Below are 22745 nucleotides of genomic sequence, written 5' to 3' on the forward strand. Positions count from 1 at the left end.
TGGGACCGTTCAGCTTAGAGAAGGCTCAAGGAGGATCTCATTGATGTATGTAAATACCTGAATGGAGAGTGTGAAAAAGAAGGAGCCAGGCTCTTTTCAGCAATGCCCACTGATGGGACCAGAGGCAGTGGACACACACTGAAATACAAGAGGTGCAGTCTGAACATCAGGAAGCGCTTTTTCACTGAGGGTGACTAAGTGCTGGCACAGGTTGCCTAAAGCGGCTGTGGAGTCTCCATCCTTGGAAATACTCAAAAGCCATCTGAATATTTTCCTGGGCAACTGGCTGTAGGCAGCCCCATTTGAGCAGTAGAATTGGAGACCTCCAGAGGTCCCTTCTGTGATACTGTGATACTGCTTCAGCCTCTTGTCAGTGAGAAAGTGAGGCACCTTATTTTCTTGGTGGCTTCCTTCAGTCAGGAACAGCAAATTTTAGAAATGCTAAGGGTGCTCCAGGAGCTCTGTAAAGGTCTCCAACAAGCAGAGTTTGCAGAGGGAAGGAATGAAATGCTTGTGAAGACAGGATGGCAACATTACATCTGGCAAATGAATAGAAACAAAGCAGGAGTGAAAGAATTGCATATTACTTCCACTTCAGTCATTCCGAGTAACATTCCTATAATTTTTGTGTCAGGGAGGGAGAGCTGTGACATAACGAATAAGTATACCTCAAGTATTACCTGAGGACAGCTTTGTGCCAGCGGCAGTGGGAGCACAGGAGGGATGCTGAGAACTACTGTGAAAGGACTTGTCATGTGCAAAAGCAAAGCAGAGCTATCTGGATAGCTGATTTTTATGACATTTAATTTCAGTGCAGGCTAGTGAGGCTTTGGTAGTATCTGGGGTTATAATAGTGTTTTTCAGAATGGTTTATCATGTCATTCTCCTGCACAGGATGAAGATAAGCACATCAAGGTGTACTTAGGTCTAGGGGCTTTACAGTGCCAGCTGCTGGTGCTGCAGGCTGCAACATTTAACTCTAGCCATAGATAAGAATTAAGGGCTGTACTGTGATCACACTGGGGGAAACATAGAAAAAGGGGTCACGCACCTTCATCTCCTGTGACTGGCTTGCCTTCTTGAATGCGAGCTCTCCTGCATGCTAAGCAGTAGCTGAGGTGGACTTAATGTGGTGGTGGGCAGCAGAAAAAGTTGGAAGGCAAGTTCAGTGCCAGGCTCAATACCGCCTTTGTTAGAATGCTGCTTTCCTGGAACGGTTTCCCATCTGCATGGCAAGACAAGGTGGCAATTTCTTTTTCCTGCTTAAGTGCATTTGGCAAAAGGGCAGGATAGAGGAGACTGAACCTTTCACAAACACGTGCTCTGTAACACCAAGCTGAGTTCAAGCAAAGTGCAGCACTTTCAAACTGTACCTGGCACTACAGAGCAACCCTGACAAGCAAGAGACAGAAGTTCAATTGCAGCTTTAATGCAGAAGTAGCAACGTTCTGTCTGTCACTGGAAATACAACATCTTGCCAAGTTTCAAAGGTGGCATTTTATTCATACTCTGTAGTACACAACCCTGTTACCAAATAATAATCCCTTCATCTTTAGATGGTGCTGGTGGAAGCGGAGCTCTTGTCACATCTTGCTCTACTCTGCCCCTGCTCCCTATAAACACAAGTGCCTGCAGCTGAAAAGTCTATGTTAAGTGGCTGGCTTTCTCTAACGGAGACCTCAGAGAAGCACTGCTGGGCTTAACATATTGTTTTGCCCAGGCATATACAAGTGTATTGCAGAAGGCACTATGCAAATAGTGTTCACAGAGTTTATAATTTCCTGTTAGAACAGCAAAGAAAAGAAGGTCATTGATTTAAACCAGAGAATACAAATGATTTCCTGCCCACAAAGCTGCCAAATGCTTGGAGTTATTGATTCTTTTCCTCCCTGCTGCTAACCAAACACTTCTGGTGCTGTCATGGGCGTCGTCAGCTTATTGACTAAGCAAACATAACCCATTAAGCCAAACATTTTAAAAATAATAGAAAATTACAGTGGCTGTAGTAAAAAAAGAATCTGCATTCCAGAAAAAAAAAGAAAACAAATAGGAGAGGAAAACCAGTTCCTGAAGTTAATTAACTTTTATGTAGATTCAAGTTTCTGGAATCTAAGTTTGGATCCAAAAGAGAGAGAAAAGAACAAATTGAAAGAAGACTGGGGAAAGAAAAGAAAGAAAGCCGTTTCCTAAAGAAGCAAAAAAAGAGAGGGTGCAGAGAAGTGAATACTTCCAAATTTAAGACACCCCCGCCCCCCCCCCCAAAAAAAAAAAAAGAAGGAAATATTGCAAAATTGAGATTGAAAGGCTAAAAAGGTGCAACAGCAGCATGGTAAAGGCATGGTTTTATTTATTTATGTACGTCTTAGCAGCAGGAGGCCTGTGCTGTTGTCTCAATATTGTTTGTGAAGCCAGAGCTGAGCACAGCTGATGCCTGTCCTCAGAACATGTCAGTTTGAAGGTAGCACGCATTGTATTAATAATTGTAGAACAATACTTGCTGTCAAGTTGGTTACAAGGCAGTAGTTCACTGAAGGGGGGCTGACAATGTCAAAAAGCATTACACCAGAGCCAGCAAATGCTTTATATGCTACAGCTGAACCCAAAAGATGAATTGATGCCCTGGATCTGACTTTAAGGCATCTGTCTGCTCTGGAGAACACGTGTTTTTCTGAAGAAGCAGGAAACAAGTTGCTTTTCTCTCTTCCTCCAACCATCTGTCTACACACAGAAGGCAAAGAGCAAGAAGCAAGGGAACAAATCATAGTACATTGTAAATGGACAAGGATACTTTGCAGACAAAATAATCTTCAGGAATATGAGCGTATACTCAGGAGAGGTGTTTAGAGGCAGCAGGGAGACAGCTACCAGGTTGGGAGACCACAGAGAGGGCTGCCTTTCCCCTGGGACTGGCTGTTGCAGGTGCAGCTGCTGGCTTCCTTGGCCAAGAGCCTTGCAGTCCTTTGGTGTGAGAGCTAGCAGTGAGGGAAGAGCCAGTCCGAAGGGACACCAGGAGGAAAGTAAACAACCAGATTACAAAGTGATGAAAACAAGGGTATCAGCCTTCTACAGTGATTTAGAAGAAGGTGTGACGCTTTCTTCCACTCCCTCACCCTCATGCCTGTTGACTGAAGAATACTATTAAGGCAGGTAGTCACAGATTATTAATGACCTGGTAACAGCTTCTTTAATTTTCTAATAAGTGCCAGCTACTGTAATTATTCTGCTGGTCCTACAACACATCCTGTGCCATGCTGCAAAATGCTTTTTGTCACTAGAACACATTGTTGGGCCTCATAACATGCATGTACAGTACTCAGGCAACTTTACTTAAGTAAAACTACATCTTAGGCTGTCAAAGCATTCTGCAGCCATTAAATGTTGCTATCTTGCAGCAAAGTAGGAACCAGGAAGTGTTTAGTCACTTATTTTCACATGTGTAAATTGAGACAAAGTTTATGGATTTAGCCATAGTAATGCAGTGAGTCAGTCCCAGAGCTGCTTGTGAAACCCAGGAGCACAGTCTTCTGCTGTGCCTGTACAAGAGCTGCAGATGAATTGGACATTACACTGAGTAGGGGCTTTTTGTACCTAAGCAGAGGTCCCTGGGAGTAAGCATTGTATAAAAGTGATATCTCTTTATCTCTCTTGCTGATTCCCACAACAAGAGAGCTCAGTAGCATGCAATGAGAAAAGAAAAGTGAACAGAAAAATGTATGTGTTGTGGCACCCTCTGGAGCCTTCATTTTCAGAAGTCTGTGGGCATGGATCCCTGCCAGCATCATTAGCAGCAGTGATTCCCTGCTAACTGGTCCTGTTCCCTTTCCTGATGGCTCACAGCACACCTATGTGTCTTGTGTGTGCCACTTTTGCTACATTTCATTGTATTTAGCCCTTAGCAATCTAGCATTTTCCCAACAAACCCCACAACCAAGTATTTGAAGTAGCAATAAGTTTATGAGGAAATAACATCATGTTGTTAGCAGCCCTGTTTAAAAGTTTCTAGTGAAGGTGTTCTTCACAATGCCAGAAAGCAGCCTACTTTTCAAGGATATCAGCACTTTTAGGAAACAATGACCCTGTAAAAGTATTGCCTGTTGAGCCCACAGAAACCACATGATGTTTTGAAAAATCTCCCTCATCAACAGTATGTAAAAATGTGGTTTTGTGCTTTTGTCCACCTCTTGGACTGTCACACCCCCTTGTTGGGCAAAGCCCTGTGCTGTAGCTCCATAGAAAAAGCTTCTCCCCATATCCCTAAAGGTACGTTGCTGAAGGAAACAGCCTTCACAGTTGTGGTGAACCTCTCTAGGTTGGAATGTTTTAGCCTGAGAGAGGAGATGGTGTATGTGCAGGGACACAGCCCAGGTCTCTTGAGACCAATTGCCTGACTTGACACAAGCTTCCTGTAAAATCATTTCATGTTTTTCTGCCACAGCTCTGCAAAATGAAAGGAAAAAAACTTCCTGCCATCCCTCACGGGAGCTGTGGAAAGACCCAATATTTGGTGAATAAAATAGAGACATCATTTAAAGCATTAAACACAGAGATACTTTTCCCCTCAGATCATTTCCCACACATGTTCTGAGGGGGAAAATATGGATTGCAGTCAGTTGTTCCCTGAAATTCCTCTTGCCCTGACTCATTTTTGGAAGAGAAGCTGATTCACATTCAGCTGCCTTGTGAGCATCCAGCATATCTTTTTCCAAGGGTGGACAGATAAATCAATAGCTATTTCTGAGATCAAGTTAAAGGTCTGACTCCAGGTGCTGCACCTGCAAACAGTGTGGCAGGTTCCACCATTTTCTTCACTCTTTTGCTCTCTCCATCTCTATCTCACACAGCTCTGCACAAGTTAACAAGCTGGATCTGTCGGAACAGAAACTTTCAAGTATTATAGAAGTTTCTTGTATTTTGTTTTTGAATAGTTCCCATCAGAACTTTTTTCTCTTTTTGTCTTTGAAAATAGAATGTTTCTAGGTCAGAGTCCCTGTTGGTCTTGTGCTGGTTTTGGTCTTCAGTGCTTATTAAAGTCACGAGCCTTTGAGGTTATTTTTTCCTCAGATCTTAATTTGTGTTAACAGATTTAGCTGATACTGAACCAGTTCTGCTCATATGGGCAAGGACCCACTTCTGGAAATGATCCAGGTGTCCAAGATATTAGAAAGTAATTAGTTTTTCTCAAAGCCTTTCACTTTTCAGTGTTGATCTGATGTATTTCAAAGGGACTTGAGTTTCTGAAGAAGGGTAGGGTCAGCTTTTTCTGAAGGAGAGGCCCTTCTGAGGAGGGTGTAAAGATGGGTGCTTGAAATAAACTTACCACATCGGAGAATCTGGGGGAATTTAGGGTAGCATTTTATTTATTTTTGGTTTTCAGCAGGAAACATGGGGAAGAGCAAGGTGTTTGTGAAGTGCCAAAAGTGCGTACTGCTATAATACTGTGCAATAAAAGGCATTATATCAGCAAGATGTTTGGCCATAGGGCTGCTAACGTTCCTGTTAGCCCTGATTCTTTTTAGGGCTTTGTAAATTGGACTCCATGCTGATCACAGCAGAGTAGATCACATCTTTTACCTCCTCATTTCCAGAAGCAGATACATTACAAGGGAACAAGATCATATGATTTACACTCTGTTCCTGCCTTAAACATTTTTTCCCTGTGACTGCCTCCCCTGGCATTCAGTTCCTTTAGGCCACTGTCTGCTGCATGCTTATTTAGTGCATGCATGTGGATTGTGTTATTGAAGTTAGTAAGGCCACAGGCAGGCATGAGCCTTACCAGGATTGGAGATAGAGACTGTGAACTTCCAGGCAGGTACTAGCTTTTAACATAGCCACAAACAGTTCTTAGCCCAATGACATCTGCAGTACTTCTACAAACTTTTGTGACCATTTTCTCTTTCCAAAGTAAAATGTGACCTGTTAGCCAAGCAGTTTACTACAGACTCCTTGTGTTTCTTCATGGTTTTTCTCCATCTCAGGATTTAGTAAGTTGACTTAAAGCTAGATAGGTTCTTGGGTTTGGCTTTGAGATCTTGTCAGTGTTTTCAGCATAATTAATGTATTTGACACAGATAAATGCCCATGGACTGGCAAGAAAGCTAAATAGTTATCACTGCACAGAAAGCATTTATCACTGAACAGAAAGCATTGCAAGCTCTTTGATGTTTCCATGAGAAATGGCTTGGTAGTCTTCACTGATCACTTACCTTGCAGGTTCAGTGAACCTATTCTAGGAAACCATATACAGAAAATTCACATCCCACTGTGAAAACCTCCCTAGCTTCACAGTCCACTTCTGATAACCTCATCCTAAACACAGTGCTATTCCCTCTAATCCTGAGAGCATGAGACAGTCAAAGGACTATATTTGCTGTTTCTTTATGAGATTCTTTTGTTCTACTGTGCCCATCTGGAAGCTGGGCTCTGACGCACGCTGTGGGGAGGCACAGGTACGGCGTGGAGCAATTCTTTTGAACCTTGGATTGCAGCTCTTGTGACCTCACCCCCAGTGGCAGGGAAGCCAAGAAGCTGTCCTATAGCTTTCTCAGGTAAACCACTCACTCTTAAAACCATAAACACAACTGATTCTTTTCTTCCTGCATTTGGAAGAATGCAGGAAGTTGCAACTTGGATGCAACTTTTTCATTTACCCTACTTAGGCATTCTCACTCTTAAATCCTTTGCAGTTCACCTCTAAAAGACAAAATGTGAACATTCACACCTTCCTCCCGCCTCCATGATGTCCAATTACAGAAACATACAATTAGGGATGCTAATGACAGATTATTAGGCATTAACCTATAATGCTGTGCTCCAGTAACAGCAAAAATGGGTCACTCTGTAGGTATAATTATCCTGCTTCTCCAATAGTATACCCTAGTTGTGTCTCTTTTCTGTGATATCCCTAGTATTTCAGTCTGAAGCATGGGCAGCTCTAGTTGTCTTTGGAGGATGATCTGGAGCAGGTTGCTGAACTGGCTGGCTTTCAGAAAGACTGAACAAACTAGGCTGTAGCACATTGTTGCAACTTCGGACAAAAGCAGAAAAGGATTTAGGTACATGCCTTCATTACCTGCAGTTAGGAAGACAGACTCCATTTCATAGAGGGATAAACCAAGGGGTGGCAGGAGAAGGCTCCTTGGACAACAGGAATGGTGTCCCCAGCCTGGCACTGGGCTGGTGCAGTAGTCTGCAGGGAAAGAGGGCACACAGAGGGGGGAAGGTGGGCAAGCAGGAGGAAAAGAAATGCAGTACAGGCAAGCCTGCCGGATGAGACTGTAATTCAAGAGCACAAAAGGGAAGTGGTCTGTGGCAGTGGAGTACAAAACATGTATGACAATACCTAAAGATATAGAAATGTGCAAATGAGAGCACCCAAGAAGGGAGAAAAAGGAAATGAAACCAGAATATCTGTAGGCACCATATGAGCCTTTGTGCTAACTGAGCAAGCCACTTGTGCTGTAGTGTGTGCCCCAGAGATGTGATACAACTACAAGAATGAGGTGGCTGCTTAGAGTCCTTAATCATTCTATTGACTACTTGCACTTGTTAATTAGCTAACAGCAAATGAAGAAAATAAGCTTAATGCAGTGTCCTGGCTTGTCAGTAAACTTCCTCATACCTACAGCTGTCCCTTCAAAGCATTTAAATAAGGTATGTTACACATTCCTAGAAATCAATCCACAAGGAGACCCTGGAAGGGACCATTTCAGTGCTGGCTGAAAAGGTTTTGCCTCCCTAAACACCAAATTGTGCCTTGCCAGTGCAGATCCTGCAGGTCTGTGCAGATCTTTGGTATTTCTGAACGTGGGGGCTGGGGGCACAATTTGTGCTGTTACTTCTCAGAAATGAGGTAAATAGTACATTGAGACTATTTCCGTGAAAAAGGGAAACATAAAGATGCTGAAATGATTGTCCTGTTGAAACACTTCTTCTGTACTGTCCTTTCTTTGGTGACAATACTGATGATGAAGGTATTTTGTAGACAGTGAGTATCAAGAAGCTGTCTCTAAAATGTTGTCCTGGCATGTTGTTAGTATGGAAATTGGCTTACACCCAGACGCCTTATGGATCTTTCAAGATCAATGGATGGGCAAGGGAGCAAAAATGTGAAATGCAGGTGTGTGCTTGTGCGTGGTTTGCCTGACATTACCCTCATCTCCTGTACTTCCATGACTGCCTGGGTGGCTTGCAGAAAAGCTGAACCTGGGGCTGACTCAAATCCCACCAGCCCAAGGGAGAGTTTATTTGCAGAAGAGTTAGGCAACAGTTCCAGCCTTGAAGTCAGATGCTCAAGTCCATGTTCAGGCCTATTGATAAAAAGTATAATTTAATAGTTGTCTCTTGCCACGCATATTTAGTGTGTCATGCAAACATCTCAGGACCACAGTGGTTCAAAGTGGTTTGAAGGCTCCCAGCCGCTTGTATTGGTGGCCTGGCAATACATCGTCTTGGCCAGGTAGGTAGGCAGTGGCCCAAATTGAGATAGGGAGCAGTGATCACACTGAGTTTGCATGGATCAAGTTGCTTCTCTGACTTCAGAACTGTATTATTGCTTACTATTTGGCCTGTGATAGCACCCAGAAGCTGGATGTGCTGGTGGAGCATGGTAGTGCCAGGATGAGGAGAAGGAAAAGGAGGAGGAGGAGGAAGAAACATCTTCTCCATAGAACCTGCAGTCCCAGATGCTTCACTTAGGTCTGAGGGAAATAAAATGAATGTCTGTGGCTTGGTGAAAATGCCCTTTGCTTCATGCTACCTGCTTTTGGTGGATGTACCCAAGACAAACCTCTACAACATGAATTTCAGAGAGCAAACCAGAAAATCTGAAGTTGAGGAAATAAGGGAGAATCTCATAAACCCAGCCTGTTTTTAGAAGATCCTCTGTGGAGGAAACAAGTCTAATTAAAACCAGACTTCATTGTTGCAGTAACCCACCATTTCACATGTGACCCTGGGAGTCTTCCACTTCTCTGAGTTTGTTAAATCTTGTTATTAACTACCTGAGTCCTGCTTAATTTCAGAGTCAAGTGTGAATCATATACTCCCTCCTCCATCATTTCTTACTATTTTCAAGGCTCAAAATGAACACTGCACTTGTTAGAGAGCTCTGCTCCTTAATACTCATTTTTAGAGAGCACTAACTTACTATGATTTAATATCTCTTGGTAAGTGTAGGCTCGGTGATTTTGTGTGTGCTAATCTTCACTTAATCGTTTACCACTGCAAATAGCACAAGGGAAAAGATGTTTTGGAAGAACAGCCTAGCTTGGAAATTGTGCTTTTTTAATTACCAGCTGTGAAGAAATCCGTTTTTCCACTAGTTGACTTGCATACTTTTTAGTGGTATAACAGGTTCTGAGGGGAGATCTCCGCCGCAGATAACAACATGAACTTTCCCTTCTCAGGAAGCAAGTGCATGTTGTATCTATAAGATTCTCCTAAATGCATTCTCTTACAGCTACTCCCTTTGTAGCAAGTGAAGTTGAGGGGGTTTGGTCCTTTCCTTTAACAGCCTCTACACTTTGCAGGCTTTAAATTGCTTTCAGAAAGGATCAGGACAGGAGGTACACCTCTGGGCATGCCTCTGCTTCCCTTCCCTTCTCTGCTCTACCACACTTCACCAGAGCAGCAGATGGGAGCAGCTAACATGGTTGGCAAAAGGGCAGAAATCCTTGCTATGAGTCCTTGCCAAAAACATCTCCTTACTATATTTCAGTCTTACACAAGCTGGCACCATGAGTATCTCCAGTGTCATCATTCAGAAATCATCAGCAACTGCATGCTGAGATGCTCAAGGGTTTGGATGCACCACCTGGACATTCATGCAGCAAGGGACCATAACGGCAGGGGAGGGGAGCAGCAGCCCCCTCACAGAGAGGCACTCGATTCCAAAGACACCTCTGTCCTTGCTTTTGGAAGCTAACAGGGAACTGTGGGATCAAAGAGAAGGTTTGCAAGGTCTTGAGAGACTTGTTAAAACGCGTAGCTCTGAACCTCTTCCCGCAATGTGCTGTCATGGGACTGGCTTGGGAAAAGAGCTGAGAAACAAGTGGGAGGAGAGCATGAAGGGCTAGCCTGGGGATGGGATGGTCCAGCCTGCAGGTTTCCCACTGTGACTGAAAGCAAGCAACAGAGATCTTCTCCCTGTTACATCAATTAGGACCTTCGCAGAGCTAGTGTGTGCTGTGCACCTCAGCCCCCCACATCCCTGCCTTAGCAGGGCCAGCAGAAGTGACAACTGCAGGCAGGGTCAGCGCATCAGGAGCAGCCAGGAGTGCTGCATGAGGCAATAGTGCTTGCTGGAATCACCACTTCTCTGCTGCTAAGCTTCCTTGCCAGATGGCACTGCCTTGGCACAGCACCATCAGGGCACTTGTGGCCCCTGGCCTGCTGTGAGCGGAGCTGGTGATGAGCGTGTGAGCACATTACTCATCAGCACAAAGCTTCTCTTTCTATTCCCCTTGTTTGGGTATGAGCAGGCTGCAAGACCTATCAAACCTCAAACCCCTAACAGTGAGTTGCAGAGCTTCTGATTTCCACCCTTTGCTAAGGAGATCCCCTGAGCCTTGGTCAAAACTTCCTCACTGGTGCAAGAGCTCCACATCTTCCCACTTTTATTCAACCTGTCAGCAGCATCTCCTACCCTCAGACATTTGAGTTTAATTACCCTGAATTTCATCACAGAGCAAATTTTGCCTGGCTGACACTTTGAAAGGGGCAAAACTAAATACCGCAGGTCACAGCCTGTGGTACCTGATCCACCCTCCAGATTTACCTCCTTTTCCCCCTCCCTGTTATGCTCTGTTGGTGTTGGATCCTGCCTGGCTATATCTTATGGAAACTTGGTTATTAATCAGATTTTGCAGTTTGAGGGGGAGAAATAACGTTATGAATTGCAATCTAAGGAAGGTTGCAAACACAAGTGGGCTAGCAGAGAGCTCTTGCTGTGCTTGTAAAACCACCAATACCATTTCTCTTCAAAGACACACTTGTACTTCCTCTGCTGCAACTTCTCACACTGCTCAAGTTCCCCAGGGGAAGTGAAAAAGAAAACTCAGAGATGCAGATCAGGAGTGAGAGATGGCTGTACCACTGGCACAATTTGGGGATCTTGGAGCATAAAGCACATATAATGCCCACATGCTTCTCTGAGTTACTACCATTACTAGCCATCCAGAAATGTGAAGTAAGTTAAAGAGTAAACTTAAACATTAAGAGCTCTTACAGTCAAGTGAGCTAGTTAATAAGGAAAGCCTTCAACTAAGGAGAAGCATACATTACAGTTGAATGCTAGTGCTGATAGAGTAGTAGATGAAAGTTGGACCTGAATTGCATTCATGGTTTCCCTTGGGCTAGAGGATGCAGGAGATGGGCATGTCACAAGAGCAGTGAGAAGAGGAGGGTGCCCATATCACCCTGACCTGTCCATGGTGGGAAACAGTCCTGACATTTACGTCTCCATGCTCTCTAAACTGTGGTTGTCAGCTGAGCAATACCTGACTAACACATACCTGAGGGATGCTAGAAGAGGTTTTCACAACAGGACTCAAACAGCCTTGCCCAGGTTACATTTCTGTAACTGGTTTGGGCCTTGGTTTGTTAACCAGCTCTCACTGAGTGCAACACTTAAGTCACACCATTGTGGCACTGAGGCATGAAGCCTTTGGGATTAGAAACCTACAGCTTCCCCAGGTGTTCAGCTGTCTGCATGCCTACATCAAAAAGGGCAGCCTTTTGCTAGCTTTTCTTTCTTTCCTTTATTTATTTATTTTTAAACTGTTGTCAGGACTATTCCTCCCTGACATCCTAGCTGTGAGACCAGCAACAGCATTAAGTCTATACTCTGATGCTTGGTCAAGTCCCATCCTGCCACAGCCTGAAGCAACATGCTACTCTCCACTAAGAACTCAGCTCAACTCCTACTAACCTGTTGTGGGCAGGACCGTTAGCTCAGGATCATCAGGCCACAGAGTCTCCTTTGTAGAATGTTTTGGGTTGGACAGGACCTTAAAGCTCATCCAGTTCCAACCCCTGCCATGGGCAGGGATGCCTTCCACTAGAGCAGGTTGCTCCAAGCCCTGTCCAGCCTGGCCTTGAGCACTGCTGGGGATGGCACAGCCACAGCCTCTGTGGGCAACCTGTGCCAGTGTCTAGTGGAAAATTTCTTCCTTATATCTAATCTAAACCACCCCATCAGGTTAAAGCCATTCCCCCATGTCATGTCTTTCCTGAGCCTTCCCACCCAATCCATGGAAACGCATAGTAGGCTGACTTTCTCAGAGGTGTTTCTTACTCTGCTGGGTCATGCATTCAAATGCCAAAATTGTGATTCATTAAAAGGGCAAGCTGGGGCTGGGGGGGTGCAGGAAGGAAGAGAAATAGCTTGCAAAATCCTTCCTGTTTACCCATGGCTTGGGAATAAAAACAGCACAACAGAATATACACACCCTGGCTCCATTATCTTCGTTGGCACAGCACTGGCTTGGCTCTGTCCCTCTCCCCTCCAGGCCAAATCCAGCCCTGCCGCGAGCGTGTTTACTTGAGAGGAGTTTACTCGAGAGAGAAATCCATTCCCCGAAGCCTGAATGCTCACAGTGTGCGAGCGAGCGCACAGGCACCCGGAGCCCCCGTGACAATGTGGCTCTGGCCCCTGGCCACACCAGGGAGGTCATTTTCTTCTCGGCAATTAGCAAAGTGGTGGCATCACTAAAAGAAGTTGAATAAACACATTCAACCCGGCTAGGTCCCTGCTTTGCTCTGTTCTCACCAGCCTTCCTTCTGGGCACACGGTGGGGCCCCAGTGAGGAAGAGCCCAATGTACTGTGCTTTCATTCAGGCCTGGTTGGAAAGGGCTTTTAGGAAAGAGGAGGAAGGGGGAGGGATAACCCTTTAGCTTTCTTCTTTTACAACAAATGTCTTCCTTTTTTTCTTTTCAGGGAAGAAAAATGCCAGCTTCTCTAAGAAAACTGCAGCAAATGGCTATTTTCATGGGACTGTTCAGCGGCGGGGGATGCATCGTGATGTATAATCTTATGCAAAGTAAGCCTTGCTGCTGTTAGCAACCTTATTTCTCCTCTGCCCCTTTCATTTGCTTTTGTGTAGCGGGGAAAATAGCAGCATGCAAGACATGAAAAGCAGATGAAGTGAAGGGAAGTGTGGCTGAGACTCTGGGTTCTGCTTCTGTGGGCTCCGCTTTGTTCAGCTTCAGAGCTGCTGCTCTCCCCAGTGCTGTTGCACACATTTCCAGAGGTATTGCTTAGGGAGGAGGCTGTCATGGTTAGGAGAAAGTCTGGTTTCTGAGGGTGAGGGCAAAATAGATGCTTAGGCAGTAATGCAGGTTTCATTTCTTACTGAGATTTTACAACTGGGGAGGAAGAGAGGACCGTCTGTGAGAAGGTATTAATGTCTAGTGGTTTTATCTGTAAATCTCTGTGGGGCAGGCCCTAAACACAGCATGCCTGTGAAGTGCTAAGACACCATTAGTTTCTCCTGATTGAAGGGCAGATAAGAGCGCTCAGTATCAAGAAGACTAGGACAAGGAAAGAAAAGCTAGACAGGCAACATTGCTATATATAGGCAGCTCTAGTTGCTGTGCGTCTTAGACCATGAATACGAGTTATTAGTCCAAATGACAGATTCTTATTTTATCTAGAATTGTTTCTAGATATTTAGCATCAGACCAGAAATGGGCTTTGCCTCTCTCAGGGGGTGCTACATGCCTCTCAGCCCTATGCCTGTCCCTTGCTGGAGCTATCAAATGATACTGCTTTTGACCTACCCCTGTATCAGGTAGGTCAGGTACCCCTGCTGCCAGAAAAGCGTAGCCAAGCCTGTTCCTCAAGCCCTCAGATAAGCTCTGAAACCTCCCCTTCATTTTACACTTATTAATAGCAAATCAGACAAGGCTGGAAAGCAGGCTTTAATTTTAGGCAGCTCATGCCCTCAAGCTCTGGAGTACATGACAGATATATGATCCTCTTACGCTTAAAATACCAAATCTGGCTTTAACAAGGACATTAGCATTTTTTAATTTTCAGCTTCAGCATTGTTATCTGGCGAGGGGGAAGTCACCCCCTGTACTATACACAAGTCAAAGGGCTCATTCCCCAGATCACTTAGCTGTGCAATCAAGTGGTGCAAAACAACAGCTAAGTCTTGCTCTGTTGTGGTGTCCGTGGCCACTGAGTAGCTGTCTGATACAAACCAACCAGGCTGTTGAAAGGACACTTGCTAGTGCAAACTGTGCACCTCTGTAGCTTCTAACAGACAAAGGACACTTTTATTGGCCCACACCCATGGCTATCCAATTCCTTCTACCCAGTGCACAGAACTGGCCCATGCTGGAGCCTGTGAGGAGTAAGTGGCTTCCATTATGGTGGGAGCAGGGGAAGAGGGGGACTTCTCTCCCTTAAGGTTGAAGGAAAGCTTGTATATGTGTGATCTCTGTGAAAGCAAGCAGTCAGGTAATCCTATTTCTACTCACTGTGTTCCCCTCCACACTCTCCTTGTGGGAGCAGTCTCCCAGGCCAACCCCAGGATTGTTTCAGCTCTCCTACTGAAACACACATGGACAAACAGATTAGTCAAGCATTTTATGTCCAGTACTAACAAGAAACAGCTGAGAAGGAGCACCAGGAAACTGAAACCTGTTTTCCCTTCAGCCTGTAGGATGAGTGCAGCATACTTCTGACATCTCCTGGATGGCTGCTTGCCATGATCCATAGGCACTAAATGACTCCTGTGCTGCAACCCCTTTACCTGGAGCTCCTTAGGGTAGCCTAGGGGACCAGGGAGGACCAGTGCAGGCTGCAGGCTAGTAAAGCTGTTCCCATGCCAACTGAATGCTGCCTGCTCACAGGGAATGCCTCTAATTAGGGAGTGGGGGCAGCATCCTTCTGCCTCATGCTCCAAGAGTAATACAGGCAAGAGAGCAGGAAACAAACCTTACACTTAGTTTTAAACTCTGTGGAAGGCAAGAGCAAAGTTGCCTGAGTAGGATTTTGATATGTTTGGGTTAACTCTGCCCTTCTTGATCTCAAGAGAGTGAAGTTAGGCTGCAGCAAAGTGCATGTAGAAATCCCAGCAGGCAAGCCTTAAACCTGTTTATCAGTAAATCTCTGCCTCCATAAGGAGGGTCGGCAAGTTTCCAGCCTCACGGCTCAGCATTGTCCATTGGTGACCATTGCACAGCATTTCCCAGCTATACCTATCAAACAGACATTGATAAATAGCAATTTACCACAATTGTCCTCCATATGCCAACACTGCAGCATCCAGTCTGCTTAGCTATTGTTGCTGCTTGACCGTTAACTCTAATGGTGCTTCTCTAATGGCCTCTCTTTTAATGCATCCATCAGTAGAGTTGCAGCTTCCTGGCTGCCACTTGAAAAGCTGTTATCAAGACCACAGCAAGAGTTTCACAGTATTAGCAGCTGTTCCAGTCTCACACTAATGTCTGCAAAATATTCTCCATTCTTAAAGTATTTTCTGAATCTCCTTTGAAAAGAAAACTTGAATTACCTTCAGAACATTTTCACCTATTCACCCTTTGCCTTATTTTACCCCCCTTTTTCTGTTCTTTTTAGATGAGATACAAATGTATGAAAAGCAGGGAGGCACAGCCACAAGCCGAACTGTGCATCAGTACAGAACAGGCTATATTCAGAGTCCTCTTTACTTAAGTGAGCTGAGCACTGCTTCTCTGATGTAAGGGTGTGTTTCTTCCCTTAGCCAAATTTCTCTTAATTAATAGTTTTGGACTGTTTTTCAGGAAGGGTGGGATAGTCTGGAGGAAATGTCTTTTTTTAAGTCATTTTTACTTATTTTTGGATTTTAAGTGAACAGTTCTCCTAACGACCCCGTTTCTCCCACCCAGAAGGTTTTGCCAGGACCCAGTACTACCAGCAGGCTTTGGAGCAACTGAATAGCAGTCCTGATGCCCTGGAAGCCCTGGGTGCCCCCCCTCTCAAGGTTCACAACATCCGACTGACAGATGGGAGTAACCGTGTGGACACAGAAAGAGCACAGGTAATGCTGGGAGGTGGTGTCACAGGGTGGCTTCCCAAGGCATTGGGTGATGAGATCAGCTGGGGGATTTGCAGCAGGTCACGAGTTACCTGGGGACACTGGAAGGCAGTAGGATGGGATGCGAGTTGATTTAGAAGAGGAACAGGTTTCTAGAGCATAAATTACGCTCCAGTATGGGGGACTAGATACAGGACGAGCAGCATCTTTATGTTATGCTCTGTGGGCAGATCACAGAATGCCAAGTGACCTCCCAAGTCAGTCGATCCCCCTCCTGCTACTGTAACCCAGAAAATCATTTTCAGAAACATATCAGATCTAGCTTTAAAATAGCAGCTGCCTCCCCCTCCCTCTCCCTCCTGGATACATCCCACACTATTTTTTAAAGCTTTGTTCAGAACAGTTTTATAGCTGCCTCTGAGCTACGCTGTGGTGCAGCACAAACGGGGTGGTTTTTAAAAGCACCGTAAGCCTATGCCACGAAGCACAGCTGCCAGGGCTGAGCACTTGGGTTACGTAGTGACTGGAGAATGCTGTGCTGGGTTCTGAAGTATTGCACAAGTCTGCCTTGCATCAGCCCAGGGCTGGGCCAAGGCAAACCTCACAAACACAGGTCCACTTCCACTCTGGCTTGCTGCCTGAAAAGACATTTTCCATCAGTGCTTTTACCCCTTAATCCAGGACTTCCCTAGTTTTGCTGGTGACACAGAACATCCCTAGTGACCTCTTCAGGTCCCTCACTGGGGGATCTTGTCACATTTGCCTCATTTTGTTCCTCCTGGTGAGTAGTTTTGAGTCCTGGGGACCAAACAAGGACATTAAGGAATGGGGCAAATGGTACAGCAAAGAAGAGGGGCTGTCAGGGCAAGAAAAATCAACCTTGAAACCAACCCATGTAAAATTCCACTTTCCATCTCACTCCAGCCAGGCTTCACCCACATGATACCTGAGCCAAAACATTTCCCAGTTTCCCAGGTATTCAAGATTCTATCAGGAAACATTTCTAAACCCATAAATGTGCAAAACCCACAACCTCTTATGCTGAATGAAAAGAAAAGAACCTGTCCCACTGACGTTCTCCTGTGTCACTGTTTAAGAATGCTGGTTGCTTGGGTGACTCAGGGTGAAGTCAGACCCTGCCTTCTGCCGACCTCACCCAAGACACGAACCACCAACTTTCTTCTCTGCTTTTTCATGCTCCTGAGCACTCATGTTCTTGTAAAATAAACTGGTTAATCATCATTAGTGATTATATCATAGACTGATTTACTGACTCCAGAACATCCCCAGCTCCAGGGCCTGCTGGAGAACCCCTGGCATTTTCTCTTTGTGATTGCAATACCACCAGCAAACATTACACCTGAAACCTTTCTCTTATTCAAAGATTAGACCAAGTACAATTATCTGTGGTCAATCCTATAGCTTCTAACTTTGTTAAACAAGAGATTAGTAGAATTTGTGACACCGAGAAAAGTCACTGAGCTCCCGATTGCCTTGATTAACATCAAGGAGCTGATCTATAGAGGCTCTCAACCTAAGGTTTATTGTGGTTATGGGAAGCTCTAACAGTGCAGGTCACCTCTGGATCACCATGCACTTTGGTAAGGAAAGGTGTTTGCTCATAAATATTTCAGAGAGCAAGTGGTTTTCCCTGGGGGTTGCAGCTGTAACACAGTACATTCTTTCAGCAGAGAGAGATTAATGCATGGCAGAGCAGGCGTACTTGTATAGCCACGCACATGTTAGCCATTAGAAAACACAGTGAAACTCTGAAATACAGTAAAAAAATGACACTAGAGTTTAAGGTAAAAAGAAGGTGTTGCATCTTTGACTGTAAAAGGAATAAGTGTCCATTTCATGACATGCTCCACTGAATCTTTGACATACTTTTACATTTGCAGATAAAGTTACCAGTATCTGGAACAAAATCAGCGGGGTACCTCTACATTAACTCAGAGATGGACCATTCCCGCCAATGGTGCGTACTGGTGGGGGGGGTACCAGGAGAGAAACTGTAGGAGAAGAGAGTGGAGCAGGATATTTGCTTTAGTCATCTGTGTTGCTGAGCTCATGCACACAAAGGAAGCAGAAATTCATGTCTGAAGATCTTGTGAAAGGTTATTACCATCATTACAGCAAAAATGTAAATTAGTTGAGAATTACATTGAATTCATCCCCATGAATACAAATAGAAGGAACAACACAAGCCATTCATTTGTGTGAAACGTGTTCTGCAAACTATAGCTCAGTGTACATACAAATACTGTGAGCCAAGGTAACATTGTCCCCAAGGAGACACAGAAGCCATTGAACAGCAATCCTACCTCCAGTCTAGTATTATGTATTGCAGTAAGGAAATTACCCATTATATCAAAGCCTATCAAGGTGAGCTAAAAGTCATGCAGGATGGCTGTGTTTTTTTTTTCAAGCCATATGATAAATACTGTCCTTATAGTAACAAAGCATGTGTTAGATACATTATAGTAGAGGGATAGTCCGATTCCACATCATATAGTGGCAACTTTACATTTTTGTAGTGCTGAAGCCTGAAAACCCCCTTTGTCAAGGGTAAACTGATTTCTAGAACCGAGCAAATAATTACATGACTTCGAAGTCCATCTTCTGTTGCAAAAGAGGAGAGTTTATTAGACACAAATCTGTTCACATGTACTTGTTATTGGAATTTGTTAGGCATTTCTGTTAGCTCTATTTAGAAACCCAAAGCTACAACATTTTTACTCGGCTGTCACCAGCCATATGGTAATGTTTTCTTTTCGTAATTAGATGATCATTACTTAATAGACTTCTCTTCTGGATAAGTATGGGAAATTAGGTGTAAAATGATGGGAAGAAGGTGCTAGGCTGGGACTTCAGAGTCTCAGGGCCAGGTCTTCTCCCTTGTGACCAGAGATACTGCCAGAAGTGCCCAGCCCCCTCTCTTGCACGCCTATGCTTCCCTGGGGCCTGGGCTCTGATGTCCTCACTGCTCCTTATCCCTTCCTCACAGATGGAGGGAAATAACAGTTCCCTCTTGCGTTACTGAGTTACTGTGAAGACAACTGAAGATTACAAGATGTTAAACTACAGCAGTAATTGAAGTACATACACCTCTGAGTGTTGTTTTACAGTGAGCTCTCCATGCATTTCTGCAAGCTTAAAAGGAGGGGAATAAAAAAACACCCATCAGACTCAGCCATGTTGCTTACACGTGCAGAGCTCCACACAGCTAGGCAGGACTTGGTGTCCTTGCTGAGGAGCTAAGAGTGAGATGTCTCATTCCCATCTGGTCCATGGAGAAGAGCTCCTGAAGTCCCAGTAGGAATAACAAACTCATCCTGGTGTGGCTCTGCAGGGCATGCATGTTGGCATTTCTAGTGGAGACCTGGGAGGCAGCCAGGCTGATACGCACACAGTCAAATGACAGCAGGTGGTGAACACACTGCTCTGTGCAAGAGGGGTTGAGGCTCCTAAGCCACTGAATGCTGCTGTCTGAGTGCACAGTCTGTCCATAGTGATTTATTTATTTAGGTAGTTAAAGAAGAGGACAACTGAGGAAAAAGGGAAATATGGAGTGTATGAGCTGGTTTGGATCTGGAAGAGGAGAGGAAGCATGCACTGCACAGGAATGGGGAAGGCGCCCCGAGGCAATAGTGACCAAGGCACCAGTCCTGCAAAATGACACTTGTCTGCCCTGAAGCAAATGGAGGGAAGGGCTGGGACTCCATGCCGGACTGAGGGGAGTGAGCAGTTACTCCTTCAAGCCCTGTTATAAAAGAGGCAGTTGCTTCTCCCAAGTCAGATGGAGGCAGAGGGTTGGTGAGCAAAAAACCCTGTTGCAGACCCATTGCACAGCCTCATTACCCAGTTGTGTGTACTCGGCACTGATTCCAGCAAAAGCAGAACTGGGTGAGTGCCAGGAGCTTTGGAAAAAAAAAATCCTATCTTAGTGCCCCAAAATAATAGTCCTTCCCAGCTGGAAAAGCAGCATGAGCAGTCTCACAGAAGTGGGTTTGAAGCAAGGCTTAGAGAAAAGAAAAGGCTCCCACTCTGTCTCCAAACAACACAGTTTTCCTTCTCCTTTGAGTAACCACTGTCATACTCTGTCAGGGTTTCAGCAGTCACACTGAGTGATCACACAGTGTTCAAACTCCTCCAAGCCAGGATAATTCCTTAGCAACGCAGTCTGGCTCCAAGGCTGGAGAGGAGTGGAGCAAGGAATGCACCCACAGGATGGATAGGAAGAAAGGCACAGGGTCGGGGGAGGAATGTCCTATCTAAAAATAGCTGGCAGGATTTTATCCAAATTGCATCCAATAAGAACACGCATCCCCGAGCTCTAAATCTGGGCTGTGCTATGCTATTAGGGAAAACAGCTTTCAGAAGCTGGCACTCACAAGCCAAGTTTTAAAGCACTTGAGAGAATCTTTAAAAGCAATGAATGCATGGAATTGTTTCTCCGTGCCAGCTGTTTGTACTCTGACTTTACTTACTGTATTAACAGTGATTGAAACAAGTTAAAAATCTCTTTTGGTTTGTGTCAGCTGGTGCCTTCAGGATGTCACCTTGAAACTGCGGGACGGGCAGATTATTCGTGTTTACCACTCCCCAGTGGAGAGCATCAGTGTGCAAGAAGCCTAAAAATCAAAAGCAGCTGCTTCTCCACCTCCCACTGAGCTGAAGGAGTCATTAATCGATCGCATCCCACTGTGCCCATGGATGTGCACAGTTGTCACAAGTGACAATTCCACTTAAGTGGGTGCTCTTCAGGACAATTTATCTGAGATTGACCTCATCATTGTAATTTCTTTCTTTTGCTGGTTTACTCATATGTTCAGCAGAGCCTAAAATAAAGATACTGCAAAAGACTCGCTGTTCCAAAGAAGTCATGTGCTATTCCCTGTGTGTGCTGGGATTATGAATCTGAAATATAACAAACAAACTGCCAGGGTGGTGGGTTGACCCTGGCTGGCCACCAGGTGCCCACCAAAGCCACTCTATCACTGCCTTCCTTAGTCGGACAGGGGAAGGAAAATGCAACAAAAAGCTCATGTGTCAAGATAAGGACACGCTGAAGGTTACTCAGAACTGCTTCATATCAACACTGACAGAGAGGAGATCATGAGAGCACATTTACTTAGGGAGGAAAACACTCAGAAGGTACAGAACATACAAACAATGCAGTGGTTAACTGACTACAACAAGAGATTTCTATTCTGCCTTGATACTGTCGATCAGGTAGAGAATTGCCCATCATCAGGAGCAAGTTGAGGAATAAGCAAAAAATTCCCAACAAACCCCAAAATCCACATAATTTCTATACAGCCCCAAACTGCACATTCAAACAGTTGCAAGGTTTGAGGCAGTCTGAGTGAGGAAACACAAGTAACTGCCCTGCCTTCATACCTTGAAGTACACACAAGCCATTAAGAACATCCAGAAAAAGAGACTATTTTGGGTCTATTGTAATGGAACAGCTTAAGCAAGCTGCATCTAAGGGAAGCCCAGAACTTACACTGTTGAAATCCGTTCCCCTTCTATCTCAACATCCAAATTTGAATCCCAGAAATCCTTCAAAGGCCCAGGCAATGCAAAGTTTTTGAAGAATAATGAGTATTACGTACAGAAGGGAGAGCTGGAAGTAAAGACTCACTAAAGACCAGCAAGCATCTTCGTGCTCAACAATAACACAGCAAACTGAGCAAGATGACTTTTGAACAAGTCTGAAGAGCAAACACATATCAAAAGAAGGAGATACTAAAGGACCACAGCAAAAGCATCATTGGACAAACTATTTGAGAAGGAAACAATACATATAAACTTCAGCTTGACATTCATGGAGAGCTGCCAGGATGAACAGCGCTTGTGAGACCTGATCCAACCCATTTGAATGCCCCACACATCAGGGAAAGAGTGAATCAAGAAGGGACAGTGCGTGTCAGCTTTAACACTGAAATCACTGCTATCTGGTTTCACAAAACAAAACATAAACCATGTGATTTAAAACCATCAGCCTTGCACTGCTGCAGCCCACCTAGCAAGGAAACCACCTGGGAGATGTGGAGATCTGCCAGCCACCCAGTGTCTCAGAGCTTGGTCAGCTCCAGCTTTTGGTCACTGAAAAAGTTTGATGGGGAATCAAACAGCTGACAAGCTAAAGCCAAAACAACCACTTCACATCCATCAAGAAAAAGCCAACTCAAGCACTTCACGCTCATCAACTACCACTTCCCTGGCTGCAGCTTTGATTTGTTACTCATCTCCAAAGAAGTTGTGGCTATGGAGAGCAATCACAGCTTACTCAGTCCCTCCCCCTAACCTTGCCTGGCTGTAAGCAGTAACAGCAAAGATTCTATTACCTTTCTTAAGGGAAGCAGAGCTTGCAAAGAGGCTCCATCTCTTGCTTTCCCCCTAGAGACCCAGCAGAGCACCCTGTTAACTTTGAGCACTCCCAGTCATCCTAACCAATCCATGGGGTCATCAAAGCTGTGAGAATGGGCAGTATGACCATACCATACTAATGTTTCTCAAATCTTTGAGCCTGGAGAAGGAAGAAAGCAATGGGTGGAACATCAACAGAATGGGACAAGAGTAAACCCGCATTCAAATCCCTGCTTTTGTTCAACTGCCTGATAGCCAGCAAACACAGAATCTCTTACCTCTTGACCTCAAAGAGCCTCAGAATCCACTTCCTCTCCATATTTGAGCTCTTTTAAGATGCA

The 22745-nt window shown here is 44.8% G+C and overlaps 1 protein-coding gene across 5 annotated transcripts in view; it reads left to right on the forward strand.

Annotated features, from left to right (window-relative positions):
- Positions 1-20891, forward strand: part of LOC130611014 (cytochrome c oxidase assembly factor 1 homolog) — a 51838-nt gene extending 30947 nt beyond the window's left edge. For 4 of the 5 annotated variants that reach the window (XM_057431286.1, XM_057431283.1, XM_057431285.1 and 1 more), the window contains exons 2-5: positions 12939-13041; positions 15878-16029; positions 17928-18004; positions 20568-20891. In XM_057431286.1, coding sequence (XP_057287269.1) covers positions 12948-13041; positions 15878-16029; positions 17928-18004; positions 20568-20664 — 420 coding nt within the window. In that variant the 5' untranslated portion in view covers positions 12939-12947 and the 3' untranslated portion in view covers positions 20665-20891. The remainder of the gene's footprint in view (positions 1-12938; positions 13042-15877; positions 16030-17927; positions 18005-20567) is intronic. The other variant, XM_057431284.1, reaches the window with a different exon arrangement.
- Positions 20892-22745: the final 1854 nt, after the last annotated feature.

This window comes from Pezoporus wallicus, unplaced genomic scaffold (assembly GCF_028554395.1).
Source record: "Pezoporus wallicus isolate ANWC-B61680 ecotype Strahan unplaced genomic scaffold, APGP_CSIRO_Pwel_v1 scaffold_11491, whole genome shotgun sequence".
NCBI classification, from domain to species: domain Eukaryota; kingdom Metazoa; phylum Chordata; class Aves; order Psittaciformes; family Psittacidae; genus Pezoporus; species Pezoporus wallicus.